Source organism: Ailuropoda melanoleuca, chromosome 14 (assembly GCF_002007445.2).
Source record: "Ailuropoda melanoleuca isolate Jingjing chromosome 14, ASM200744v2, whole genome shotgun sequence".
Taxonomy (NCBI): Eukaryota; Metazoa; Chordata; class Mammalia; order Carnivora; family Ursidae; genus Ailuropoda; species Ailuropoda melanoleuca.
This window is the reverse complement of record NC_048231.1, coordinates 44,775,135-44,802,413: the sequence shown is the minus strand read 5'-3', so window position 1 is coordinate 44,802,413 and position 27,279 is coordinate 44,775,135. Positions and strand designations below refer to the sequence as shown.

General features: G+C 41.1%; 1 protein-coding gene across 1 annotated transcript in view; it reads left to right on the top strand.

Annotated features, from left to right (window-relative positions):
• The window catches only part of MAPK1 (mitogen-activated protein kinase 1), a 108,058-nt gene that overhangs the window by 61,627 nt on the left and 19,152 nt on the right, over positions 1 to 27,279 (top strand). The window contains exons 3-7 of the mRNA XM_034642779.1: positions 2,873 to 3,055; positions 4,951 to 5,140; positions 16,219 to 16,335; positions 23,120 to 23,234; positions 23,517 to 23,648. Coding sequence (XP_034498670.1) covers positions 2,873 to 3,055; positions 4,951 to 5,140; positions 16,219 to 16,335; positions 23,120 to 23,234; positions 23,517 to 23,648 — 737 coding nt within the window. The remainder of the gene's footprint in view (positions 1 to 2,872; positions 3,056 to 4,950; positions 5,141 to 16,218; positions 16,336 to 23,119; positions 23,235 to 23,516; positions 23,649 to 27,279) is intronic.

The following is a 27,279-nucleotide window of genomic DNA, read 5'->3' as shown; positions in this document are numbered from 1 at the left end:
AGAAAACACTTACTTTACTGTTTTCTATTTCTAGCACTTGAGGAAACAAGCAATGTTTTATTGCCTGTCAGTGTTATTTCATTGCGTGGACCAGGTATTGATACTTATTAAAATAGAAAGCTCTTATAGAAAAGGTTAAATAGAATATCGATCATAAAGAGAATAGGAACATTCAAGATTAAAATGCATCACGGAGGGGAACCTGGGTGGCTCAGTCAGTTGAGCATCCAGCTCTTGGTTTTGGTTCAGGTCATGATCCTTAGGGTCATGGAATCAAGCCCTGCGTGGGGCTCCACACTCAGTAGGAAGTCTGCTTCGAGGTTCTCTTCCTCCGCCTCTCCCAGGGCTTGCTCCCTCACTCTAAAATAAATAAATAAATCCATCACAAATTGAAGGCATAGTTATTACTGCTTCTGCTTGAAATTCTGTTACGTCAGACCTTGAGGTCAACTTGGAAAGAACTGGGCTCTGTGTAACAGCTATGGAACTTTTTTTTTTTAAGTTTATTTATTTTTTTAGTAATCTCTACACCCAACATGGGGCTCAAACTCATGACCCTGAGATCAAGAGTCGCATGCTCTGCTAAGCCAGCCAGGTGCCCCAGGAACTCTTTTTTGAAGAATACGTTATAGGTTTTGTTATAAGATTACCCAAATATTTTGGTTAAATACCTTGGGAAAAAAAAGAAAGAGCCACTCTGGAAAGCAATATGGAGGTTCCTCAAAAAATTAAAAATAGAATTACCATATGATCCAGTAATTCCACTACTGAGTATTTACCTAAAGAATACAAAAACACTAATTCGAAGACACGTGCACCCCTGTTTATTGTAGTATTATTTATAATAGCCAACATATGGAAGCAACCGAAGTGTCCATTGATAATAGATAAGTGGGTGAAAATGTATATATATACACAATGGGATATTACTTGAGTAGCCGTTAAAAAAGAATAAAATCTTGCCATTTGAAGCGACATGGATGGATCTAGAGGGTATTACGCTAAGTGAAATAAGTCAGAGAAGACAAATACTGTATGATTTCATTCATATGTGGAATTTAAGAAACAAAAGAAATGAACAAAGAAAAAAGACAAAAAAAATAGACTCTTCCTTTTTACCCCACCCCCCACCACTCTGAAATAATAGAGAACAAACGGGAGGTGGCTGGGGGATGGATGAAATGGGTGAAGGGGCACTTAGCATGGTGAGCACTGAGTACTGTATACAATTGTTGAATCACTCTCTTGTACACCTGAAACTAACATAACTGTACGTTAATTACACTGGAATTAAGAATTCCTTTTTTTTTTTCAAAAAGGAAGGCCTAGGATGAGGCAGAAACGAACTTTTTTTTTTTTTAAGATTTATTTATTGAGAGAGAGATTGTGCGTGGGTGGGGGGAGGGGCGGTGGGGGAGAGAGAGAGAGAGAGACTCAAGCGGACTCCCTCCTGAGCACAGAGCCCATTGCTGTGAGGCTTAGTTTCACAACCTTGAGATCGTGACCTGAGCCAAAATGAAGAGTCAGATGCTTAACCATCTGAGCCACCCAGATGCCCCAAAACTAGCATTTTTAAAAAGAAAGTCAGGTGATCCTGATGCGGGGTCTGGGGACCACCATTTGAGATTTTTTTTTTTTAATTTATTTATTCGACAGAGATAGAGACAGCCAGCGAGAGAGGGAACACAAGCAGGGGGAGTGGGAGAGGAAGAAGCAGGCTCATAGAGGAAGAGCCTGATGTGGGGCTCGATCCCATAACGCCGGGATCACGCCCTGAGCCGAAGGCCGACGCTTAACCGCTGTGCCACCCAGGCGCCCCTGGGGACCACCATTTGAGCAGCACTTCAGTTGAGCGATGGGGCCCATCCATTCGTGGCAACCTGTCAATGCGGCATGTACCCAGATAGAGTGAGATAGAAAGAGAACGTCCTGAGAAAAGGATGTAAGCCTAAGGTACTTTGGAAGAAGAAGGCCTAGAGAGATTAATCCTTTGGGTAAATGAATTATCCTCTTTAAGAGAATCTTACCTCGACAGTGTACATAAAAACATTGCTGTCAACTACTTTAAAGATATTGTGAAGATAAAATGTAATTATGTATATGAAGAGCTTTGGAGGGCAAAGTTGTTTTTAACGTGTTATAATAAATTTCAAAATCATGTAGTATTTCCCAATACTGCCTTAAAATGTGATTTTTTTTCCTTATGGCTTTTGTGTTTTATGGTTAAAAACCACTTTAATATACATAGAACCATCATTTTTCTTCACCAAGAATAATTTGCTTATCATTTATATGAAGGTCATTCCTGGAACTGTATGAGCCTCCTTAAATTGATTACTTGAAACAGTTAAAAAAAGAAGAGTCATGTCATTTTGCAAGTAAGACAAAGTAGATGCAAGCAATCAAGGCGTCCTCTTGGGTCCATTTTTGTTAGGGATAAAGATGTGGTTGATGGTCATTTGAATGTTTCTTCTGAGTCAGAGGAATCTGATACAACAATAGGAAGTTGTTTGGAGACAGAAAAGATTACTCTCACCAAAATGCAGTGCTGTTAAAAACAGTGGGAAGATATTCTGTGCATGCATGTGTGGCATAAAACCACGTTCCTGGGTTTATGACAGTGGCATCTACACATTTACCAGGGCTGGGCCCTCTGAGTTTGAGATTCAGTATGTGCTACGTTGTGCCAGCTGCATCCTTCCTAGCTTGAGGCTTATTTGTGGATAAACATACATGCTGCCTTCATGTGTATGAAACAAGTTCTTACCCAGAGTGGTAGACATTTAATACTTTACCAATTTTTATTCTTTCTGCCAAGATGTTCTGAAACTATTTTAAATGCCATCTCTTCCCTCCCCCCCTTTTTTTTTAGCTCTGCTTATGATAATGTCAACAAAGTTCGAGTAGCTATCAAGAAAATCAGTCCTTTTGAGCACCAGACCTACTGCCAGAGAACTCTGAGGGAGATAAAAATCTTACTGCGCTTCAGACATGAGAACATCATTGGAATCAATGATATTATTCGAGCACCAACCATCGAGCAAATGAAAGATGTGTATCCTTTTCAGACAGCTGACTCCAATGATTGGTCACCTTGTTGAGGAAATGTAACTTGAAATACCTGGATTTATCAGAGTAAAGAAAAAGTATATAAAGCACATTAAAGGGGAAATTGTAATCTGCTTGCTATTTACTAGAAGACTTGTATAATTTTTTTCTTTGATTTATTTTATCAGTTGTCAGTAACTGTTTTTAGTGTCTTTTAGCAAATCCAATATTTTCTCTGTTTCAGTAAAGATTTTGTTTAAGTGTAGTTATCGAAACTCTTAATACCATTTCCAGTCATGTTTTTTCCATTCAAGGTATGGTTTGTTATGGTAAAAAGAGAAGGAATGAACAGTATACTAAGAAAGAAGGTGCCCTGGATATCACCTGGTCAAATCCAGACTATCCTGATATTAGTGTCATTCACCTCTAGGTCTGTTTTCTTATCTTTAGAATTAAGGTACTAGCCTAGCCTTCATGATCTTTGAAGCTGACTCAGCTCTGAAGTTCTGTTATTAACTATGAGCAACATTTAAGAAATCTGGAGTTAGCACGCCCAGAGGATGCTGCCTGGTTAAAGACTGCATTTGAAAGATAGAAGCATTAAGTATACTGAAGAGGGTCTGTCAGGAAAAAGTTACTGTTGGGGCCAGTACAGCATTCCTGCCAGTTTTCCCAGTTTGCATTCTGCCCCAGTAGGGATGGGCAGCTCACTGTCTGTAGGCCTCCCTTTCCATTTTTAAACAGCTCTGTTATCAAGTTGTAGTGTTATTTTAAGTGAGATGCCTCCTGCTGCTACCACCTGTTGTTCTCCTTTACCTTTTACTAGGAAAATCAAGTCTCTTTCAAGATGACAAGTTTCCAGATTCTGTTTCCTCTGAATCGCATACTGTGTCTCATCTAGCATAAATCTGTAGGGGACATACAATAATATTTACCCAGAAGTGAATAAGAGAAATGCAAAAACACTACTGATGAAATAATATCTGGTGAAGTTAAGGCTAAAGAGTTTTTGGGGTTTTTTTTAAGATTTTTATTTATTTATTCGACAGAGAGAGAGCCAGCGAGAGAGGGAGCACAAGCAGGGGGAGTGGGAGAGGAAGAAGCAGGCTCACGGCAGAGGAGCCTGATAACGCCAGGATCACGCCCTGAGCCGAAGGCAGACGCTTAACCGCTGTGCCACCCAGGCGCCCCAAAGCTAAAGAGTTTTAGAATTTAATTTCTGTAAGAAAAAAATCCGCTACAGATAAAACTCTCGGTGGCTTAGATACATGGATAGGCAAGAAAGCAAGAGGAGCAAAACCAGCATGAGTCCCTAAGCATGACTTCCCAATACTCTCATTTATTTAGGATTTTAACCTCAGTTGGAGAGACAAGCACATAGAAGGCTGAATTTCATAGCGATGTGTTCTAGGTCTGTATTTCCAAAGGTTTTATGGTTGATAAAGTGGGGAGGGGACAAGAAGGGAAGTAAAAGAACAGTGACATTACAGGTTGTTGCTGGGCCAAAAAGAGGAGGGGAATGTATGATGCCTGCTGGTTACCACCCTCTCAAAGCCCTTTTCAGTAATCCTTGGAGAGGGTTTGTTGATGATGGACTAGGAGGTTGAGACTTAAAGATTAGCCAGTATTTCCATAACAGCCTGTCTCATCTGAGTCTAGGCCTGTTATTTGTCATATCAGGCAGATATTAATGCCTGTTGCTTCACAGGACCTAAGAAGGGGTTAACTATTTTAGAGTCCTTCCATAGAGGTATACCAGGTTTTCATCATCAGTTCCTCATTTTCCTTGTAGGCCTTGTGATACAATAATGGACCGTTTGGGGAGAGGGTTCATTTTTATTTCATTGTGCTTTGCTAAGTGTAACCAGATAGTTGCTGTATTACCTTAACCTGTCTAAATAGATATATAGTACAGGACCTCATGGAAACAGATCTATACAAGCTCTTGAAGACGCAACACCTCAGCAACGACCATATCTGCTATTTTCTTTACCAGATCCTCAGAGGGTTAAAATATATCCATTCAGCCAATGTACTGCACCGTGACCTCAAACCTTCCAACCTGCTGCTCAATACCACCTGCGATCTCAAGGTCAGCCTCGTCATTTACTCTTGGGGTGATATATGTTGAAAAAACTCTTTCACTGGGTCATATTTATACTGTTATTCATATTTAAAATCACACCAGAAATACATGAAAACATTTTTATGGCCACCCCCATGCAAGTAAAAAATGCTAGTTCTCTTCTTCTCCATTTGATTGTTCCTTTCTCTCCAGAGGTAACCACTATAACATATTGGTATATTTTCTTCCAAAGTTCTTGGTATTTTCTTACATTTATGTGTATATCTAAGCTTACGTATATAAAAGGGGGATCATGTGCATTACGTGTAAGTTAAAAGATCCATTTCATTGGTAACTTTTTTCTTCAATAAATTTTATACAAAGAACACTCAGAAAACATCAGAAAACTTAACCTTAATGACTAGTACCTAAGGTATTCCCAATAAATAGGGAAACCCTAGATCCTTACAGTCCTAAGAGTTCTCTTGAAAATGGGTAGCATTTGCATACATATATTTCTATTTTAATAGTAGCAGAGCTAAACAAGGAGGGAAATCTGAGGATGTATTAGATATGAAGGGATGTGGATTCAGTCTGATAAAAATTCATGTGAATCCAAGAAGACCTAGATAAATGGAAAGATATCCAATGTCTGTGGATTGCAAGACTTAATCCTGTTGAGAAGGCAGAGCTCCCCTGAATTGGTTTACAGAGTCAGTGTGATCCTGACAAAGCTCTAGGTGGCTTTTTTGCAGATATGGACAGGTTGGTCCTGAAATGAATAGAGGACCCAAAATAGCCAGAATCATCTTATTTTTGAAAAAACAAAATTGGAGGGCTTATTACACTTCTTGATATCAAAACTTACTACAAAACTATAGTAATCAAGACACTGATATTGGCATAAGAGTGGGGCATATAGATCAATGAAATAAAATTGGGAGTTAATAAATAAACCTGTATGTTTATGGTAACTGATTTTTGGTTGAGAGTGCCAAGATCATTCTTTTCAACAAATGATTGAAGTGCTGGGACAGCTGGATATATGCTCATACCATGTACAAAAATAAACACAAAACAGATCAAAGACCTAAAAAAAATTTTTTTTTTAAGATTTTAATTTGAGGGGTGCCTGGGTGGTTCAGTTGGTTAAGCATCTGTCTTCAGCTCAGGTCATAATCCCAGGTCCTGGGACAGAGCCCGCCATCATCAGGCTCCCTGCTCAGTGGGGAGCCTGCTTCTCCCTCTCCGTCTGCCACTCCCCTTGTTTGTGCTCTATTGTGCTTGCTTTCTCTCTCTCTGTAAAATATATAAATAAAAGCTTTTTTAAAAAAAGGATTTTAGGGGCGCCTGGGTGGCACAGTAGTTAAGCGTCTGCCTTCAGCTCAGGGCACGATCCTGGTGTTATGGGATCGAGCCCCACATCAGGCTCCTCCGCTATGAGCCTGCTTCTTCCTCTCCCACTCCCCCTGCTTGTGTTCCGTCTCTCGCTGGCTCTCTATCTCTGTCGAATAAATAAATAAAATCTTAAAAAAAAAAAAAAGATTTTAATTTGAGAGAGCCAGCATTCAAGAGCCAGGGGAGGGGCAGACTTCCTGCTGAGTGTGGAGCCAGTAGCAGCCAATCCCAGGACGCTGCTTAACGGACCGAGCCACCCAGGTGCCCCTAAAGACCTAAATCTAAGAGCTAAACTAGAATAGGCTTGGAGAACATCGGTGTGAGTCTTTGCAGTCTTGCGTTAGGCGGATCCTGTTAGACATGACACCAAAAAAAAGCACAAGCAACAAAAAGGGGGAACAATTGGATTTTATCTAGATTTGGAAACTGTGTTACAGAGTAAACCATCAAGAAAGTGAAAGATAGGGCGCCTGGGTGGCTCAGTCAGTTGAGCGTCTGCCTTCAGCTCGGCTCATGATCTCGGGGTCCTGGGGTCTAGCCCCATATCGGGCTCCCTACTTCTCAGGGAGTCTGCTTCTCCCTCTCCCCACTTGTGCCTTCTCTCTCTCTCTCAAATAAATAAATAAAGTCTTTTTTTTTTTAAAGTGAAAGATAATCCACAGAATGAGAGAAAATATTTGTAAATCATGTATCTGATAAGAGACTTTTCTATCTAGAATATTTGAAAAACTCTTGTAACTCAACAATAAAAGATAAATAGCCCAGTTTAATATTCGGCAAAGGATCTGAATGGACATTTTTCTAAAGAAGTTATGCAAATGGCCAATAAGTACGTGGAAAGATGCTTGGTATTGTAAGTCAGTAGGGAAATGCAAGTCAAAACCATAATGAGATACCAATTTATACATACTAGGGTGGCTATTATCAAAAAGTCATATGATAAATGTTGGTGAGGATTTCACTCCTAGGTGTATACCTAAGTAAATGAAAATGTGTCCACACAAAAACTAGCATACAAATAATCTAAAGTAGCATAATAGTCCAAAAATGGAAACAGCCTGAATGTACTTTGATGATGAATAAATAAAATGTGGCAGATCCATACAATGGAATAAAAAGGAATGAAATACTGATACATGCTACAATATGGATGAACCTTAGAAAATTATTATGTAAGTGAAAGAAGCCAGTCATAAAAGACTACGTAATGTGTGCTCTGTTTACATGAAATGTCCAGAATAGATAAATTGGTAGCACAGAAAGTGGATAAAATAAAATAAACTCCTAGACAGGTGGGATTGGGGAGGAATGGGGAGACTGATAATGAATACAAGAACTCTTCCTGTGGTTACAAAAATACTCTAAAATTAGATGGTGGTAACAGTTGTGTACCCTGTGAGTATAGTACCAAAAACCATTGAACTGTATACCTTAAGTGGGTGAATTATATGGTATGTGAATTATATCTCAAAGCTATGTAAAAAGTGCATTTAAATGTATAGCAGTGATCATTTCTTAGACTTCAGTTTAACTGTCATTCCTGTGAGAAGCCCTTAAGGAATACCTGGCAAGGGAGAAGGAGGAGTGTCTGCTCCTGCAGTCTGAAAACTGATAGGTCAGAATTCTGATAAGCGATAGATGATTATTATAATAATATCTCCTGTAACTGAGGTACTGAAAAGAATAGTGTACAGATGCAAAGGAGAGAGGGAGGTTAGTTCTGGCTGGGGCTTTGAGAGGCATCAGGAAGCAGGTGGTGTCCGTGCTGGTCCTCTAAAGATGGGCAGGCTTTCAGTAAGGGAGTGGCTGTGTTAGGCAAAGAGTATCATAGTAGGCAAAAGGAACAACAGAAAGGAAAGTAAGAAGTTAAGGGATTAGTACGTAAACACTGAGGCCTGTTTTGTGTGGCTGCAGCTTTGGATGAGTAATAGGAAGTCATTGATGCTAAGCTGGAGCTGTTGGTTGGAGGTAGATCTTGGAGAACCTTCTGGAACTATCTAAAGAAAAGGCAGTGGGTTCTGTTACCAGGTGGTCGGTCGGTCAGCTTATTCACTATCATTGAGTGTTTAAAACGGGGTGACTAACATTCTTTGAGATGTGAAAGAGGGTAGCTTCCTACATTAGATACAGTTGGGTTGGACTCTGTCATCTCTTGGGATCCTACAAAGTTAGATTTATGTCTTACATGGGGTGTAACCAGATCCCTTCCCATGGATCTGCAACTAAAAGCCAGGTAGGCACAAAAGGAGTGAAGCTGCTTGAAGGAATGGCCACACTTTGTTGGCTCTTAGTGATTTTCTTGAAAAATTAGAATATTTTTATGTCTCCTAGTTCTTTTCTTTTTTCTTTCTATTTCTTACCACAATTCTGTTATGACAGATTGCTTTTGTTTTTGGAGAGACATTCTCAATCAGTATTTTCAGTATGGGAAAAGTTGACTCTTAACTTTTGTTTGAAAATGCTCATCCTTATGAAGAAAACAAACAGAACCAGATTACTTTGTTGTCTGTTCACTATTTGTGGGCTTGTCTTTACCTATGAATAGAATTATTCATACTCACCAAAATTTACACCCACATTGATAGATCTGTGTTGTTGGCCATCTGCACAATCCAAGTATTGTTTTCAAAACCCAATATAACACAGAGACTCAGAAACACAATAGGATAATTTAGATATTCACAGCAGCATAATTCACCCACATTTTGAAGTGTAGATATGGGGTGTGCTTCATTCACATGGGCATGAATATTCAGGAGAGAATCTCATTGTAAAGATGAGTATGGTATATCATCCCTGGTTTGTCATGGTGAGCATTTCCCAAAGGTAGGTCAGGATACGGTGGCAGTTTAGGTGCGTCTATGAGGGTTGAGAGAGCAGTAGTGGGGAAAAGGGTCTTTTCTGCTTGCGCTCTGAAATCACTGTATATCCATCACATCCGCAGTACCTTGGGGTGACCACGATGCCTGTACCACAGGCCCCTGTGCCTAGAAAGTCTGTAACCTGTGATCTTACCTCTTATTATTTAGGGTTTTTTCAATTTTCAAGTTGACAGTCATGTCATTTCTTCCTTTTTCCATTGGCTTCTCTTACTAAAGTATTTCTTACTCTTGAGCCCTGGGGTATCAGTTGTTATTAATGTCTTTTAGACTGTTAACTTTTGACTTTCATTCTAGTCAAGGTCAACAGCAGTTAAGATTTCTTTCTCACTTCCATAAACATGCTTTGCACTTGTTTTCTGAAGTCCTGAGACAAGGAGATGTTGACCTTTTAGAACCCTTCTGAGAGCCTCTCTTGTAGACTCCCATTTTATTGCTCAGGGCCACAGAAACAAGGGTTAGAGATCCTATTTGGAGATTCTGCTAGCATATTTTTAGTGGAACTACCAGGGGAATGAGGTCTCTAGCAGTCTGTGTCCTTGATGTTTGCTAGACAGAGCCCACAGAAATCCCAATTGGAGTCCCAGGGTGCTAGGATCACGGAGTTTTTAGTTCTGGTTATGCCCGGGAGGGAGGACTCTGGAAGATAGGAAGTGAAATCTGTCTTTGGGGTTTCCTTTGTTTAATGAAATTCTGAGTTTACATAGCCTAAAAAGCCAGGTAGGAGTGCTGGAGGTCATTTTATGTTTCTTGTACCATACGCTACTTGACCATACCTTCCTTTGTATGGAATTATAATGAATATATTCTTTTTTATTTTGTAGCCTTCATAGTTTTTAGTCAATACCATATGAATTTGGCTAGCCTTCAGTGTTGTGGTGTTATTATTTTTGTCTTTTTTAAATCATGAGCTTTTCATTGATGACCGTGAATAGGGTCATGAAATCTTTTAGAGGTCTAAACCCCACATCTCCCTCTTTTTTTAAATTGTAACCAGTAACTTTTGAGAACCTGCTGGTTCTATGTCCTGTACTAGGCATGAGGGATACAAATAATAAAACAAGGTCACCCTTAGACCAACTCACTGTTCTGAAAGTCGGTCACTGAAGGAAAGGGATGTCTTTCCAGTAGGATTTGTGCATCAGTATAAACAGCTCCAGTTGATGAACAATGGCTCTTCAAAAAGAATGCCAGCTAGTTAATGCAGAACAAATAATAAAACTAGAAAAATCACCATTTTGCCACTTCCAGTGAAATAATTGGTTTGTACAGTATAATCCATGGACCCTCTGCTCACTTTGCTCAGACTCTCAGACCTAGGTGGGCTGCTGCTGCCTCCCCACATGAACTCCCCCTTCACCTCACACCTAGACCACGCCCTGATCTGGAGCTCCCTCTTACCTCCACTTGGGTCCCTCACACCCCCGTGAGCCACTGCGGTTCTCCTAACCCCACGGAGATCCTTATGTCATATGATCCCCCCTTAAGGGCTTTTGGACTGGATTTCCTGCAGGGAGAGGATAAGGAAGAGCAACTGCACATTTAGTTTTAATCTTAAGGAAATAACTGTATTGCAGCATTCAGCATGATAGGTTATGTTGTCCTTCCTAGTGAAGGAGTACTAGGAATTCCAGTTTTTAATTTTTTTCCTTCTTCCTCAATATTGCTACTTTGAATGGTGTAATTTTACTAACATTGTTTAACAGAATATTTTAACCCTGGTAACTCTGTACCCTGATTTTTTATTTATTTTTTTTTTATTTTTTTTTTTTTAAGATTTTTTTTTATTTATTTATTTATTCGACAGAGATAGAGATAGCCAGCGAGAGAGGGAACACCAAGCAGGGGGAGTGGGAGAGGAAGAAGCAGGCTCAAAGAGGTGGAGCCTGACGTGGGGCGATCCCATAACGCCGGGATCACGCCCTGAGCCGAAGGCAGACGCTTAACCGCTGTGCCACCCAGGCGCCCCTGATTTTTTATTTTTTAAAAAATTATCAGCAATTCAGATATTGTGAAAAATGGTCACCGTTAGAGAATGCCAATTAATCCACCCCAGTTGTTGTGCTTCCTATAAACATGTAAAGTAAGTTATTTATTGACCAAACGTCAGGTGTCCACCATGTATGTGACAATTAGGAATAACAAGTCAGTCAAGTGTTGCCTTTTTTGGGGAACTTGTTTCTCTTTTAGCTGGGAAGATGGGCATATGCACAGTTAACTATCATGGATTGTGGGATGTACTTTAATATGTGTCTAACAAAGTATTAGAGGAGTTTAGAAAACTGAGCAATCAGTTCTTGGGTGGGGGTGTTGTTGATTTCTGGGAAACTTCTCAGAAGGGGTGCCTTTCAAGTTGGGTTTAGGGTGAGGGAATGGCATGGATAGGGTGCTCAATGGAAAGGTTGTTGCATAGTTAAGTCATGAAAGCAGGTGTAGGGCGCCTGGGTGGCTCAGCCATTAAGCGTCTGCCTTCAGCTCAGGTCATGATCTCAGTGTTCTGGGATCGAGCCCCACATCGGGCTCCCTGCTTGGCGGGAAGCCTGCTTCTCCCCCTCCCACTCTCCCTGCTTATGTTCCCTCTCTTGCTGCCTCTCTGTCAAAAAAATAAATAAATCTTAAAAAAAAACAAAACGGGTGTAGTGTGGAGTCAGTAGGAGCAGATGTGGTCAGAGAAGATGGTGGGGGAGAGGAGATCGGGAAGGTGGTTCAGTGGCAGCATGTGAATGGTCTTGAAGGTTACACTTAAATAATTTGGGTTTCGGGGCGCCTGGGTGGCTCAGTTGGTTAAGCGTCTGCCTTTGGCTCATGTCATGATCCCAGGGTCCTGGGATCGAGCCCTGTATCGGAGAGCCTGCTTCTCCCTCTCCTTCTATCCCTCCCCTACCCGTGTGCTCTCTCTCTCTCTCTCAAATAAAATCTTTAAAAAAAAAAAAAAGAAGAAGAAGAATTTGGGTTTCATTCAGTAGGCAGAGGGGATTGGTTCAAGATTTTTGAGCCAGAAGGGTGACTTATATTTTAGAAACAACGTTTAGGCAGGAATTTAGAGGATGAATTAGCTTGCAGGTGGGTAGCCAATCTAGACTCCCTAATTCCAGACAAACTAAACTGAACCTCAAGGCCATGGCAGTTGAGATGTGGAAGCAGTCAATTCAAGAGCCGTTTTAGGAGATTTCTGGTCTAGTTGCCACCTCTGCCCCTCACATTTGCCCAGCTAGATTCTTTAGGGCATTTCTCTGGCTTTCCCCAGGTCTTTCCGTGGTTGGCATCTTTTCAGTGGTTCAGTATCACTTCAGTGGGGCCTCCTCAGAGAGTGCCTGTCCTACCACAAGCACTATGTCCACTACCACTGTAGTAGCTGTTTCTTGCTCTGTAACAAATCACCTGAAAAGGTAGTAATCTGAAACAATAATCATGTGTTAGCTCATAGCTTCTGAGAATCAGGAATTTAGTCAAGGGGTAGCAGTGATGGCTGGTTTCTGCTCTCACGTCTGGATCTCAGCTAGAAAATGCGAAGGTAGGGGCTGGAATCCTTTCATGGACCTGGCAGTTGATACTGGCTGTCACCTGGAACACCCACATGTAGCCCACGTGTCCTGGGTTTCCTCCTGAGGTGGGCAGAGGGTTCCAGGTAGCCCAGTAGACAGAGAGCCAGGTGGAAGTCATGTTGTATTTTATGATATAGCTTCTAAAGTCACATAGTATCACTTCTGCTATGTTCTCTTGGTTCAAGCTGTTATAAAGGTTTGCCCAAATTCAGGAGGAGGGAAGATAGAGCCTACCCTCTTGATACAAGTTCAGAGACCTTATAAGAAGAGCATGGAGGATGGGATTATAATGGTGTGTCCCTTTTTATTTTATTTATTTATTTTTTTAAAGATTTTATTTATTTATTTGACAGAGATAGAGACAGCCAGTGAGAGAGGGAACACAAGCAGGGGGAGTGGGAGAGGAAGAAGCAGGCTCATAGCGGAGGAGCCTGATGTGGGACTCGATCCCATAACGCGGGGATCACGCCCTGAGCCGAAGGCAGACGCCTAACGACTGCACCACCCAGGCGCCCCTGTGTGTCCCTTTTTAGAAAATAAATCTGCCATGACTGTGTTTAAAGTTATTCTACTTATCCCCTGTTTTTGTAGATATTTAGGAATCTAATCAAGCCCTCCAAAACACAGCTTCCATTTCTTTGCCCACACTAATGAGGAGCATGGAAACATCAGCTTCAATACATGGCCTCCCTTATATGTGAATTTCTTATATTCTGGCTTTCTAAACCTATCTGGGACTTATTTTTTTATTCAACTAGCCGATAAAAAACTGTGTATCAAGTCTGGACCCATCCAGTCTGTGTGATACTAGGCATGGGGGTGATGAAGGGTCTGTGGCCATGGTCTGGGGTTTGTGCTGGTTTTGCTCTGCTGACAAGATGCAGTATTTCTTCTCTGTGCAATTCAAAATGTGGCTTCTAGGTGTCCATTTATACAATTGAAGGCAGACTGAATGGTGAGCTTTGGTTGACTTTGAATCAGATGAAGTGTTAGCCCTGAAAAAATGAGAAACTATGGGTCACAGATATATTGAAAAGTTCAAGCCACAGAATTAAAATGGATTGGTGGTAGGGCAACGTGGCAAGTGATGGCTCGGAATGGTTTAGAGGACTCCCCTCCAGATATAAGAAGAAATCGTCGGTAGTTGCTTCTCTGAGTTGGAAATCGTGCCAAAGAGGACCATGTTGCTGGTGAGCCTCCTGGGCATGATTACTAGGAAGCCTTCCTGCAGGCGGTGTTACGGAAATTGCTAGAAAAGGCTTGGAAGAAACAAACAGGGTGCCAGGTACATTGAAAGCCTCAGGGTCAGCCAGGCCAAAGTTAGAACGTACTGTGATCCTGCATAAAAGCTTATGGCCATACATCAACCAGGTCCTCTGACAGGCCCATAACCGTTGAGAGTGTAATGGCTTTGGCAAGCAAACCAGCTTTGAAAGGTGATGGTCGTGCTTATGGTGGAAGTTAACGTAGACCAAAGTTATGAGAGTACAGTGGCCAGAGTTAGCATCAGAGCTATGGAGCAGGACCCAGGATTTCCTCACCAGGCGACTCAATACACATAGAAAATGGCCTCTGGTAGAGTAACTGCCAAAGCAGATGTGACATTTGCTTCTTTTGAAGATGCAGTAGGTTGATGGGAATTGTGCAGCCACAGATACATAACTCTTCCTGAATGGTATAGTTGAAATCTGTTGCGGGACCTGTGGGGTTAGAGGCACTGTAGGGTGATGCCAGTGTCCAAGGCTAGAGGAAGACTTTCATGAGGTGAATGGGAGCTTTCTGAAGTTGAGTTGAGACACCCAACTCTGGGATATTTAAGCAAAGATTGATGTCCATTTAAGTCCTTTGAGTATCTCTTCAGCATGTCCTTTCCTCCTTGTCTCCATTTTTATGGCCTGAGCTCAGGCTCTTAGCATTTCTTAACTGAATTAAAGCAGTAAGGCTACAAAACAGTCTGTTTTCCAGGTTGCCTTGTCCTATACTCTGGCCTGGCTTTATTAACATGTCTCTCCCTTTCTCAGGTTAGTTCCCCGATGCGAAGGAATTAAAATATCCTCCAATTGTATGAGTCTAAGTACAGTTGACCCTTGAACAACAGAGGGATATGGGGCACCAACACCCGTCCCCTCCCACACACACAATCAAAAGTCTGTGTATAACTTTGACTCCCCCCAAGTTTAATAGCCTTCTATTGACCAGGAGCTTTAACCGAGAACATCAAATCAATTAACCTATTTTGTATGTCATATATATTGTATACTGTATTCCTGCAATAATACCTAACTTAATTTTTTGGTGTTTCTAGGCTACATAGTTCATCTGCGAGTTTTTTCAGATTGTTGCAAATCTCCAAAAAATTTTTCCAATATATTTATTGAAAAAAAATCCATGTATTAGCAGATTTGCATAGTTTTAAACCCATGTTTTTCAAGAGTCAGCTGTATATTATGGTTAAATTTTATATGTGTTGGAGTCTGGAGTAGCACCAAAGTATTGGAGCTGGATATTTACCTAAAAAAAAAGTAAACATCATCTTCCGGGCGCCTGAGTGGCTCAGTCAGTTGATCGCCTGCCTTCAGCTTGGGTCATGATCCCAGAGTCCTGGGATTTAGCCCTGCATTGGGCTCCCTGCTCAGCGGAGAGCCTGCTTTTCCCTCTTCCTCTGCTATTCTCCCTCCTTGTGTGTGCTCTCTCTCTTTTAAATAAATAAAACCTTCAAAAAGATTCATCTTCAGTATATGAAACCTCTTGTAAGGCTTTGGGAGTTGATTTGACTACATGGGAGAGAAGGAAGTAGGAAGAATCTTTGGAGGTACCTGCATTTGTGGAACAGATGGAAGAATGGCAGGAAGTAAAGTCTGAGAATCAAGGCAAGTACAGCTGATCTAGCCATGTTGATCCTCAGAGGGCCAGCAGGAGTAGCCCGAGAAAGGACCCTGGGCAGTTTCTGGTGACTTTATTTTTACCCAGTACAGTTTTTGTCAGGTGACCTAAAGCAAGATTTCTGTGGGATAAACAGATAATGAAAGATGAGGATGCCTTTTAACAGACTCCTCCAGCCTGTTCCTCGTCTCCAGCGTGTTGGATGGTCATCACTGCCTTAGAGGTTGTTGTGAGGATTATATAAAAATGAGTACATAGAATTTCCAGCGAAGATGTGCCACATAGTAATGGCAGCAACTGCTTATCATCATCATTACTGCTATTATCTTTTTTATTTTTTTGATGTTTTGATATTAATTTCATTAGAGTCTCTAAAGTGTGCCGTTTTTGTCTCTCTTAGATCTGTGACTTTGGCTTGGCCCGTGTTGCAGATCCGGACCACGATCACACAGGGTTCCTGACGGAGTATGTAGCCACACGCTGGTACAGGGCTCCGGAAATTATGTTGAATTCCAAGGTAAGGGTCAGGAGTTTGCATAGAAGGAAAACCAAGAAACTAAAGAACTTTGGATGCGTGTTGTAGTAAGCCTGTGTTCACCTGGGTTGAGGCTTGACCTGTCTGGCCGGAACCAAGCTGCTGTCTTAATCTCCAGTTTCAGCATCGACCTTCTGGGCCCTGGGTTTTGGCTTCTCTGCCTCCACTGGAGTGGTGCTGATGTGTTGTAGAGTTGGGGCATGCCTGTCTCGTCGCCGTTACAATAAATGGTCTGTGTTCTAGCCCTCGGTCAGCTTTCCTGAAGTCCTGCCTGTGCAGCTCTTACACCTGCTGCTGCTACAGCTGGGTGCACACTGGGTTTGTGGGAGGTTGTCCACTAGTGTGTATTTTTTCTGAAGGTGGACCAGGGCTGTTCTATAAAGGTCAGATTTACCTGATAATGAAGAATGTCTCTCTAGCAAAATTACACTATAGTTTGAAGAAAATGTAGGTATGGAAAGGATAGGAACTGCTATGGATTCTTTCAAAATTATATGGTGGTCCTGCTTCCAGATGCACCTCTGCATCTCAGAGTGGCTGTGGAGAATGCATACAGGTGGAAGGCAAACATTTCTAACAATATCTGTGTCTTGGTTATAAGAAGTGTTGAATAAACTTATAAAAGCAAGAAAAATTGAAGTATGACGTCTTTGTTAGGCTTATGAGTCAGGTGGCAATCATTGAGGGCTGCTGTAGAGATTGAGATTCAGTATTCTTAATATATCATTTGCAAATAGTATATGAATGAAGTGTCAAATTTGAGAAAGTAAGTGGACCCAGCATACTTCTGTATCTAATATCTCCGAATTAGGAGATTTTGAACTTAATTCCATCTCTTGGTTTGCAAACTACCCCCAGTACAGGGTGGGCAAAGAGAAACTGAAGAGGCAGACCACTCCAGATTGGTAGTGGCAGTCTTAATACGTAAGGGGACTTATTACAAGGCTTGTCTTGGGCAGCCACAAGGTAAGTAAATCTCGGCACTCATCTTCCAGACCTTAAAAGTTTATATAGAAGCTTTAACTGGGCTTAGTCACGTATACTGCCCAGATGGTCTCAAAAACACCTATTCTTTCAAGGCTACATCCTTGAAAATGGCTCCTGCTGTGGGAACGGTGGGCAGAGCACATATTCCGAGGATAGAGGAGGGGGCGAGGAGCTTCCTGTTGCCCGAGTCCAGCTCAAGGATCAGCTGGCAGTCGTGTCATCTTGATGAACTTCTTCAACACCATCTACTGTTAATGTGATGTTAAGATACATGAAGAAAAGCCATGAAGTAGACATTGGGCCTTGTGTCTCAGATCTAGGAAAAAGAAATCGACCCAAGAAGCTTTAAGGGAATTAGTTAGCCCATGGGCTTCACTCTCTTCCTCCATCCTTTATAAATAGCAAGGCTTGAGATGAACACTTAGGTTGCTTTGTGAGGAAATGGAATTTGTTTAAAGCAGTTAGTTATTCTTGATATACATTTGTTCAGTTTAGTTATAAAAGTCAAATTCCTTTAAAATAAATTCCATTATAAAGAAGGATGTAGTGTAACAGATGTTTCAAAAAAGAAAATGCCATGTTGATTCTCATAATTCTGTATTACACATAATCCCAAATAGCAGATTCTTTCTTTGGACTGGCCATGTGACAGCCCTTCCAGACCAGAAGCATTTGCGTGCATGTGTGTGTGTGCGCACACGTGTGCACATGGTGCCTTCCGGTTGTAAAGGAGAGCTGACCGTGTGCTTGTTATCCTAGTGCCTTCATGGCCCTGCAGCCTCCATCCCAACTTGCGATGACTCCCCTGCCTTCACCCTCTGGGGGGAACTAACCAAAAAGGATGGCCTCTGTGTTCTATAAGTTGCCCAGCACTTTCTGCTTGTAGAGTTAACTAATAAATCTGAATGTGAATTCTTTTTTATTTACAGCACCTCTAGCCTGAGAATGTTACTTCTAGCACCATAATTCATTTTTTTCTTTTTATTAATTTAGAACATTTTCAAACCCATAGAAGAATTGCGAGTACAGTGAACACCCATACACCCCTTCCCTGGGTTTACCAGCTGTTAACATCTTACTGCTCCTTCCCTGGCTGTCTCTGCCTGCCTTGATGCCTTCTTCTCACTTCCCTTTGGTCAAACCTTCTTACACTTCACCGATATAAACTAAGACTTTACTCCTAGACCCTTTGGGCCATATTAATACTCATTAAAGGCAGAGGGGTGTTCTTTCCCCACAGCCGTAGTACCCTTAGTACACTGAGACAATCAGCATTAATAGTGACATCCCAGTTATCCCGCCCAAAAGTTCTTTGCAGCTGTTTCTGTTTTATTTTCAGTCTATGATCTCATTCACGTTTCATGCATTGTGCTCACTCTAGAACAGTCCCCCACCCTTCATGTCTTCTTCATGACATTGAATACTTTGCAGAGTACAGATTGGTTCCTTATGATGAGGTTTAGGTCACACTTTTCTGGCAGGAACCCCATGGGTTCTTGGAACTCACATATATGGAGCTCCTGTTTACCAGCAGTCACACCCTGGTAGTTTACTCCTTGATGACCCCTTGTGTCTATCATTATATTGGGGATTGCAAAATGGTGATTTTCCAAATGTATTATTCTTTCTACATTAATTCACTGCCATCCTTCTATGAAGAGCTTTCCATTTTTTCTTTCTCTTCCTGTCTCCCACCTTTTTTTTTTTTTTAAGATTTAGTCATTTTAGAGAGAATGTGTGCTCAAGCAGGGGGGCAAGCAGAGGGAGAGGGAGAGAGGAAGCAGACTCCCTGCTGAGTGGGGAGCCCAGTGCAGGGCTTGATCTCACGACGCTGAGGTCCCAACCTGAACCGAAACCAAGAATTGGACACTGAACTGACTGTGCCACCTAGGCGCCCCTCCCACCTTTGTTTTATTTATTTATTTAATTTTTTTAAAAAAAGATTTTATTTATTTATTTGACAGGGAGAGAGACAGCCAGCGAAGGAGGGAACGCAAGCAGGGGGAGTGGGAGAGGAAGAAGCAGGCTCCCAGTGGAGGAGCCTGACGTGGGGCTCGATCCCAGGACTCCGGGATCACGCCCTGAGCTGAAGGCAGACGCTTAACGACTGAGCCACCCAGACGCCCCGAGGGAGAAGCAGGCTTCCTGCCAAGCAGGGAGCCCGATGCGGGGCTTGATCCCGGGTCCCTGGGATCATGACCTGAACCAAAGGCAGACACTTAACAGCTGAGCCAGCCAAGTGCACCTTGTTTTTAAAACGTTATTATGGACTCATGAAATACGTGTTGTTTATTATCATCTTTTTATTTTTATACTCATTGTCCCCCTTTTGGCTAGTGTGCTGTGTGTATATTTGTAACATTTTTTTTCATAGAATTTTCAGCTTGTGAGAAAAGCGTAAGGCAGTAGTTCTCAAATATTTGAGTCCCAGGATTCCTTCACTCTTTTAAAAAAAGTATCAAAGACTAGGGGTTCCTGGGTGGCTCAGTTGGTTAAACATCTGACTCTTGGTTTTGGCTCAGGTCATGATCCTCAGGGTCATGGGATCAAGCCCTGTATCAGGCTCAGTGTGGAGTCTGCTTGGGACTCTGTCTCTGTCCCTCTCCTTCTGTACCTCTTCCCCACTCGCTCACAGGCTTTCTAAGATAAATTAATCTTTAAAAAGAAAAGAAAAGAAAGCATCAAAGATGCTAAGCAAGATTTGTTTATGTGGGTTATATCCATCAGTATTTACTATATGGAAATTAACACTGAAATTTTTAAGAAATATTAATATCTAAATAACAGTAATAAAGCTGCTGCTTGTCAACATAAGTATTTTTAAAGTATGTTTACTTTCCACAACAAAAGCATTTTAGTTAGAAGAGTGACATTGTTTACTTTTTTCAAATTTTGTGTGGCCTAATAAACTATTGCTGGACTTTTGCCTAGTTCTGCACTCAGTCTGTCCAGTAGGTTGTTTGGGTTTAAGAGTCTTCACACAGATACGTGATTGGGAAAGGGAGTATGTTAGTAGTCTTTTCAGCTACTTGTGACTATTCCTTTTTGATATTATAAGTGAAACTGAACAAAGTGGAAGTTTCATTGTGGAATCTGAAACCATGCCATTGAAGTTTTTGTGCAGTCTTATTAAAACCCATTGATCTACTTAAACTCACTGATGCATGGTTTTGTAGTATTTAGCATTTGGAAAATACTGGTTCACTGAGGTACACAGATCTTTCAGATACTGTCATATTTCGTGTACAGTATCGTTGCATGTTGTGTATCCTCTGGGAAAATCTCTCGTGTACTCGTGAGAGGATGAGTGAAAAGGAGAGCACCTTGGTAGTACAGAAGTAGTGTCACCTCTCAGATCCTTAGAGGGGAGCCACCGGGGCTCTGGACCACCTGGGAGAACTGCTGGCTAGAGCTTCTGTATACCCTTCACTTCGGATTCAGACTCACCAGTTCTTTGTCCTTTGTCCTGTTTCTTGTATCATTCTCTCTTTATACATGTGTAGATTTCTTCCCCTCTGAATCATCTGAGAGTAAATCGTAGATGTGCCCCTTTACCCCTAAACATTTCAGTGTGTATTTCCTTAGAACAGTGTTTCTCATGTTCCTGAGGACAGTTGGCAGTGTTTGGAGACATTTTCGGTTGTCACAACCGGGAGAGAAATGCTACCCACTGGCATCAAGTAGTTAGAGGTCAGAGATGTTAAACATCCTTCAGTGCACAGGGTGGCCTCACAGCAAAGGCTTATCCAGCCAAAATGTCAGCAGTTCCAGGGTTGAGAAACCCTGCCATAGAAGAAGGATGTTCCCTAATATGACCATAAGGTAGTGATCGAAAGTGAGAAATTAAAAAAAAAAAAAAAAAAAGTGGGAAATTTAACACTGATCCAATATCTAATGCATCATTTATATTCAAATTTTGGATATTGTCCCAACAATCTTTATAGCTTTTCTCCTACTTCAGGCTCACATGTTGTGTAGTTTCTCTAGTCATTTTCATTCTGAAATAATTCCTTGGCCTTTCTTGACCTTGATCCTTTTGAAGGGTACCAGTGGATGTTTTGTAGAACGCACTTCAATTTTGTGTCATGTATTCTGGGCACGAGTACCACAGAAACAATGTTTTATTCTCAGTGTATGGTATCTCAATATGGACATAGATGATTTAGTCCGTATTGGTGAAATTCATGTTGCTATTTTGGTTAAATGGTGTCCTCTGGTTCTCCACCATGTAATGGTGACAATTATGGTTAATTATGGTAATAATTATTATTAGGTGAGTAGGAATTTGTGAGGAAATACTTTAAGATTGTGTAAGTTATCTTCTTCATCATACTTTCAACCACTACTTTTACTATCCATTGATGATTTTGTAGCTGTGTCGTTCCTTCTTTGTTTTAGTTCTCTCCACTTACTAATTCATGGTTCTCTTGTTCAGTGGCTTCAGGTCCATAGCTACCATTCTGTATTTGATGTTCAAATTGTCCCAGGTTTTCTAATGGGAGCCGCTTTGACCTGTCCCCACTGGTGTTGAGCACTTCCTTCCTTTTTGGCACTAGACACTCCAGGCTTACCTCATAGTGTGTTCCCTGTCCCAGACTTGGAGCAGCCATTTCTCCAGGGAGCCCTGGTTCCTTTTAGTTATTTTTTGTGTGTGTTTTAAATGTTCCTCTTTAGGGGCGCCTGGGTGGCACAGTGGTTAAGCATCTGCCTTTGGCTCAGGGCGTGATCCCAGCATTATGGGATCGAGCCCCGCATCAGGTTCCTCTGCTAGGAGCCTGCTTCTTCCTCTCCCACTCCCCCTGCTTGTGTTCCCTCTCTCACTGGCTGTCTCTATCTCTGTCAAATAAATAAATAAAATCTTTAAAAAAAAAAAAAAATAAATGTTCCTCTTTATTTAGTTTTGGCTCAAAGCAAAAGTTATTTTGGATTGCAAGAATTTGGGGGATAATTATCTTGAAATTCAACCCCAGTTTATCATAGCTGCAGATAAGATCATTCTGTGTTTGATTTTCAAAAAAATTTTCACTAGGTTTCTCTAAACTGTAATATTTGGCTGAATTTTTTCTCTCTATTCATTTATCACTATACCTAGTATTTTCCATAAAATTCAACTTACACTCCTTGGAAAGCTATCTTTTTTTTTTACACTGTTGAATGATTTAGACAGATAATTATTCCAAGTCTTTTCACAGAATTCCTTTAAAAGAAAAATTATACCTGAAAATTGAATAGACAAGACAAGAAATACGGATTGGTAAAATATGATGGAGCCAGCACACACTCCCTCCACCCCCGCTAGAGATGAAGGGTGTTCAGCCTGCCTTCTTTGAAAATGATTTGCAAAACAGATAAAGATACTCTGGAAGTATAGCAGTGCCTCTTCTTTTGAGTTGGTTTCCAGGTTTTCAAAATGAATAAATGGGCCACAGATGTCCTAAAGCAAGGGATTTTAATGTTTTTTCCTTTTTCCAGCTTCAGCTTATAAGGATGCTTTCTTTCAAATCATTTGAGAAAAGGAATGAAGTATACTTTGAAAATTCTCATTTATTAATAAGTTAACTTTGAAGAGAGAAATAAAATCATGTAATCTTGGTTGTCCAACAACTTTTATAAGAAGGCCAAATTATTATTTGTATCTGCCCACTCTCTTATTTCTGAGTTATAGAGCCAAAGGAGAAGGTAAAATTCCTGTCAGCCATGTACCTGTCCTGTCGGAGGATCTCACTGTGTCCTGTAACATTACATATCATTCTCAGTCTTTTCTCCCTTCCCGCTACAGGGCTATACCAAGTCCATTGATATTTGGTCTGTAGGCTGCATTCTGGCAGAGATGCTGTCCAACAGGCCCATCTTCCCGGGGAAGCATTATCTCGACCAGCTGAACCACATTCTGGGTAAGGTTACTGAACATTTTAGGGGCTAGATTTACTCAGCTCACCTGCCACAGTTTACGTAAGAGTTAGTTCATGAAAGTAAGAATAGTTCTGACGACTCTTTCCTATGAATTTGTAATCTTGCTTGATTACAAATATTAAGGATCCTTGTAAAAACTTTTAAGAAAGGTAAGCATGGGGAGATGGTGAGAAAACAATTATCAGGGTCCATTGTGCCCCAGTAGCCCAAAGGTCAGTGTACCTGGGTCTAGATAATTAACAGCTAATTATTTTATCTGATAGGTATTCTTGGATCCCCATCACAGGAAGACCTGAACTGTATAATAAATTTAAAAGCTAGAAACTACTTGCTTTCTCTTCCACACAAAAATAAGGTGCCATGGAACAGGCTGTTCCCAAATGCTGACTCCAAAGGTAAGTATTATTTTATTGATTATTTTTCTTAGACTTAGCTTTTGTTTGTTTGTTTGTTTGTTTGTTTGTTTTCTTGGTTAAATCATTAGGTCACTAGCCTGAAAAGTTAGTTTGTGGCAATTGGGTAATACCTTATTTAGTACTCACTCTGTTGCTTTCTTCCCTTTTACTTGCGAGCAGGGGCAGTACGGTACGGGAATCTGGGAATGACTGTGTAGTTTTCCACCTTTGCTTTTTATTTTTAATTTATTTTTATTATTATTTTTTAAGACATTTATTTACTTGAGAAAGAGAGAGAGCATGCGCACGAGTTGGGGGGAGGAGCAGAAGGAGAGAGGCAAGCAGGCTCCACACTGAGCATGGAGCCTGATGTGGGGCTCAATCCTACAACTCTGAGATCATGACCTGCACCAAAATCAAGAGTTGGACACTTAATCAACTGAGCCACCCAGGTGTCCCTTATTTTATTCTTTTTTTAAAGTATGCTCTACACCCAGCATGGGGCATGTGTGTAGACCATTGAGCCAGGCAGGCGCCCCTCTTTGCTCCTTTATAAAAAGTTTGTTTTTTTTAATTGTAGTTGACATACAATAATAAATTAGTTTCATGTATACAGCATATTGATTCCATAATTATATACATTGTGAAATGCTCATCATGATAAGCGCTTTACAATATTCTTCTTATCCCTGTGATGACTTATTTATTTTTAGAAATGAGAGTTTGCACCTCTTAATCCTCATCACCCATTTTGCTCACCCCTTAACCCTCCTCCTCTTTGCTTCTTTTTAACTTGGCTTAAGTTCACATTTTTAGGATCCAGGAAGTTTGGGAGCCTGCAAAACAAATTACACTTTTTTTCATCTTGTCATTAAGAATTTTTCAAGTCAGGTTTTTTCGAAGAATAACTCAAGACTGAATTTTTTTTTTTTAAAGATTTTATTTATTTATTCAACAGAGATAGAGACAGCCAGTGAGAGAGGGAACACAAGCAGGGGGGAGTGGGAGAGGAAGAAGCAGGCTCATAGTGGAGGAGCCTGATGTGGGGCTCGATCCCAGAACGCCGGGACCACGCCCTGAGCCGAAAGCAGACGCTTAACGGCTGTGCCACCCAGGCGCCCCAAGACTGAATTTTTTTAATTCATTATCTTGGAGATCTTTCCATATCCCTAGTTATAGAGAGTGCTATGTAGTATTCCCTTGTAGGGATGACTCATAGTGTCTTTAAACGGTCTCATATTGGACATTGAAGTTCACTTCAATTGATCTGTTGCTGTGTAACAAACTACTCCACAGTCTGGGGCCTTGTAATGACCACCATGTATTTGTTCATGAGTCCATTGGCCTGGGCGCAGCTAAGTGGGTCTACTCAGCTTGCCTCGAGTTGCATGGTCTGAGGTGGCCTCAGCCACATCTTAGAATTGCTTCTCCTTTGTGCCATTGCCTGTCATCTTACAGTAGACCAAACTGGGCTTCTTCTGATGGCAGAAATATTCCAAAAGAAAAAGAGCAGAAACTGCAAGGTCTTAGAATAGCAGGTACTTCTGCCACAATCTGTTGGTCAAAGCAAATTACCACGTCTCAAGTGGTGGAGAAATAAATCCCCCATTGATGGGAGGAGCTGCAAAGAATTTGTGGCCATATTTAATTTGCCACCAGGTTGTTTCTAGTTTTTTACTATAACATACATAAATTCATTTATTTAATAAATAGATCTGAGTGTTCTGTGCCATCAGGGTTCCAAGGCCCTGGACTTAGAAGAGCAGTAAAGCTGATTACCTGCCTGCAGGGAGCTAGTAGTCTGGATTTGTACAAAAATGACATAAATAAATGAATGGGAGACTTCAGGGAACTCACAACACTAAAACTTTCAAGCTGAAACATGTACTTTTTTTTTTTTTTAAGATTTTATTTATTTATTTGACAGAGATAGAGACAGCCAGCGAGAGAGGGAACACAAGCAGGGGGAGTGGGAGAGGAAGAAGCAGGCTCACAGCACAGGAGCCTGATGTGGGGCTCGATCCCACAACGCCGGGATCACGCCCTGAGCCGAAGGCAGATGCTTAACTGCTGTGCCACCCAGGTGCCCCTGAAACACGTACTTTTAAGTCTCATTAATGATAGTTTACAAAAAAGGAAATGTAAATATCTCAATTAGGAAAAGGTACTCATTTTTATTATATGAGGTATGAACATTGAAAGATTGGTAATTCCTTTTTCTTTCTTTCTTTCTTTCTTTCTTTCTNTTTTTTTTCTTTTTTTTTTTTTTTTTTTTTTTTTTTTTTTTTTACCACTCATAACAGTAGAAAGCATCAGAAGTTTGATGACCCACCACGTGGTCAAGGCTGTGAGGAAAACGGGTGTTTGCAGAGACTGCTGATAGCATGTAAATTGGTTGAGCCTCTCTGGAGGGCAGTTTGGCAGTTCTGTCACATCTTTTGTTGCAGCAGTTTTGTGTGTTGAACTTCTGGATCTGCCAAACAAATGGGGAGAAATGGCATTTTAATTTGTTTTTCTTTAAGTCGACTGAGATGGGGCATCTGGCTGGCTCAGTCAGCAGAGCATGCAACTCTTGATCCTCAGGGTCATGAGTTCAAGCCCCATGTTGGGCGTAGAACTTACTTTAAAAAAAAAAAAAAGCCTGAGATTGAGTATTTTTCACATATTCGTTAGAAATTTCTGATTGCTGGGGGCGCCTGGCTGGCTCAGTTGTTAAGCCTCTGCCTTCGGCTCAGGGCGTGATCCCGGCATTATGGGATCGAGCCCCGCATCAGGCTCCTCTGCTGGGAGTCTGCTGCTTCCTCTCCTACTCCCCCTGCTTGTGTTCCCTCTCTCTCTGAATGTCTCTTTCTGTCAAATAAATAATAAAATCTTTTAAAAAAAATTTTTTTTTTCTGATTGCTGTGGCACCTAAGTGGCTCAGTTGTTAAAACATCTGCCTTCGGCTTGGGTCATGATCCCAGGGTCGTGGGATCGAGCCCTGCATCGGGCTTCCTGCTCAGCAGGGAGTCTGCTTTTCCCTCTCCCTCAGCCTGCTGCCCTCCTACCCCCACTTGTGCTCATGCTCTCTCCATCAAATAAATAAAATAAAATCTAAAAAAAAAAAAAAATTTCTGATTGCTGAGTCCTTTGAACAGTATTGTAGATTTTTCTTTTTTTTGTAAGTGGTAAGCCTATTTTATTTTATTTTATTTATTTTATTTATTTTTTAAGATTTTATCTATTTATGTATTTGCAGAGAGAGGGAGAGGGAGAAAGAGGGCACAAGCAGGTGGAGGGGCAGGCAGAGGTCAGGCTCTGCCCTGAGCAAGAAGCCTGATGTGGGACTCGACCTGAGCCATGGGATCATGACCTGAGCCAAAAACAGACGTTTAACTGACTGAGCCACCTAGGCATCCCTGTAGATTTTTCTTAAAAGGAGTCTAGCTTAGGATTCTCTCCAAAATCACTCCAGCGAGGGGGAAGAAATTATTATTATTCAATAGATTGTACTGGGCTAGTTGAATAACTATTTGGAAGAAAATCAATTTAAATTATTACTCACACGTCAGAGTGAGTTCCAAAAGAAATGATAATTTAGTATTTTTTTAAAAATCATGCCATTAAAAGCCAATGATACTTAGCATATTCA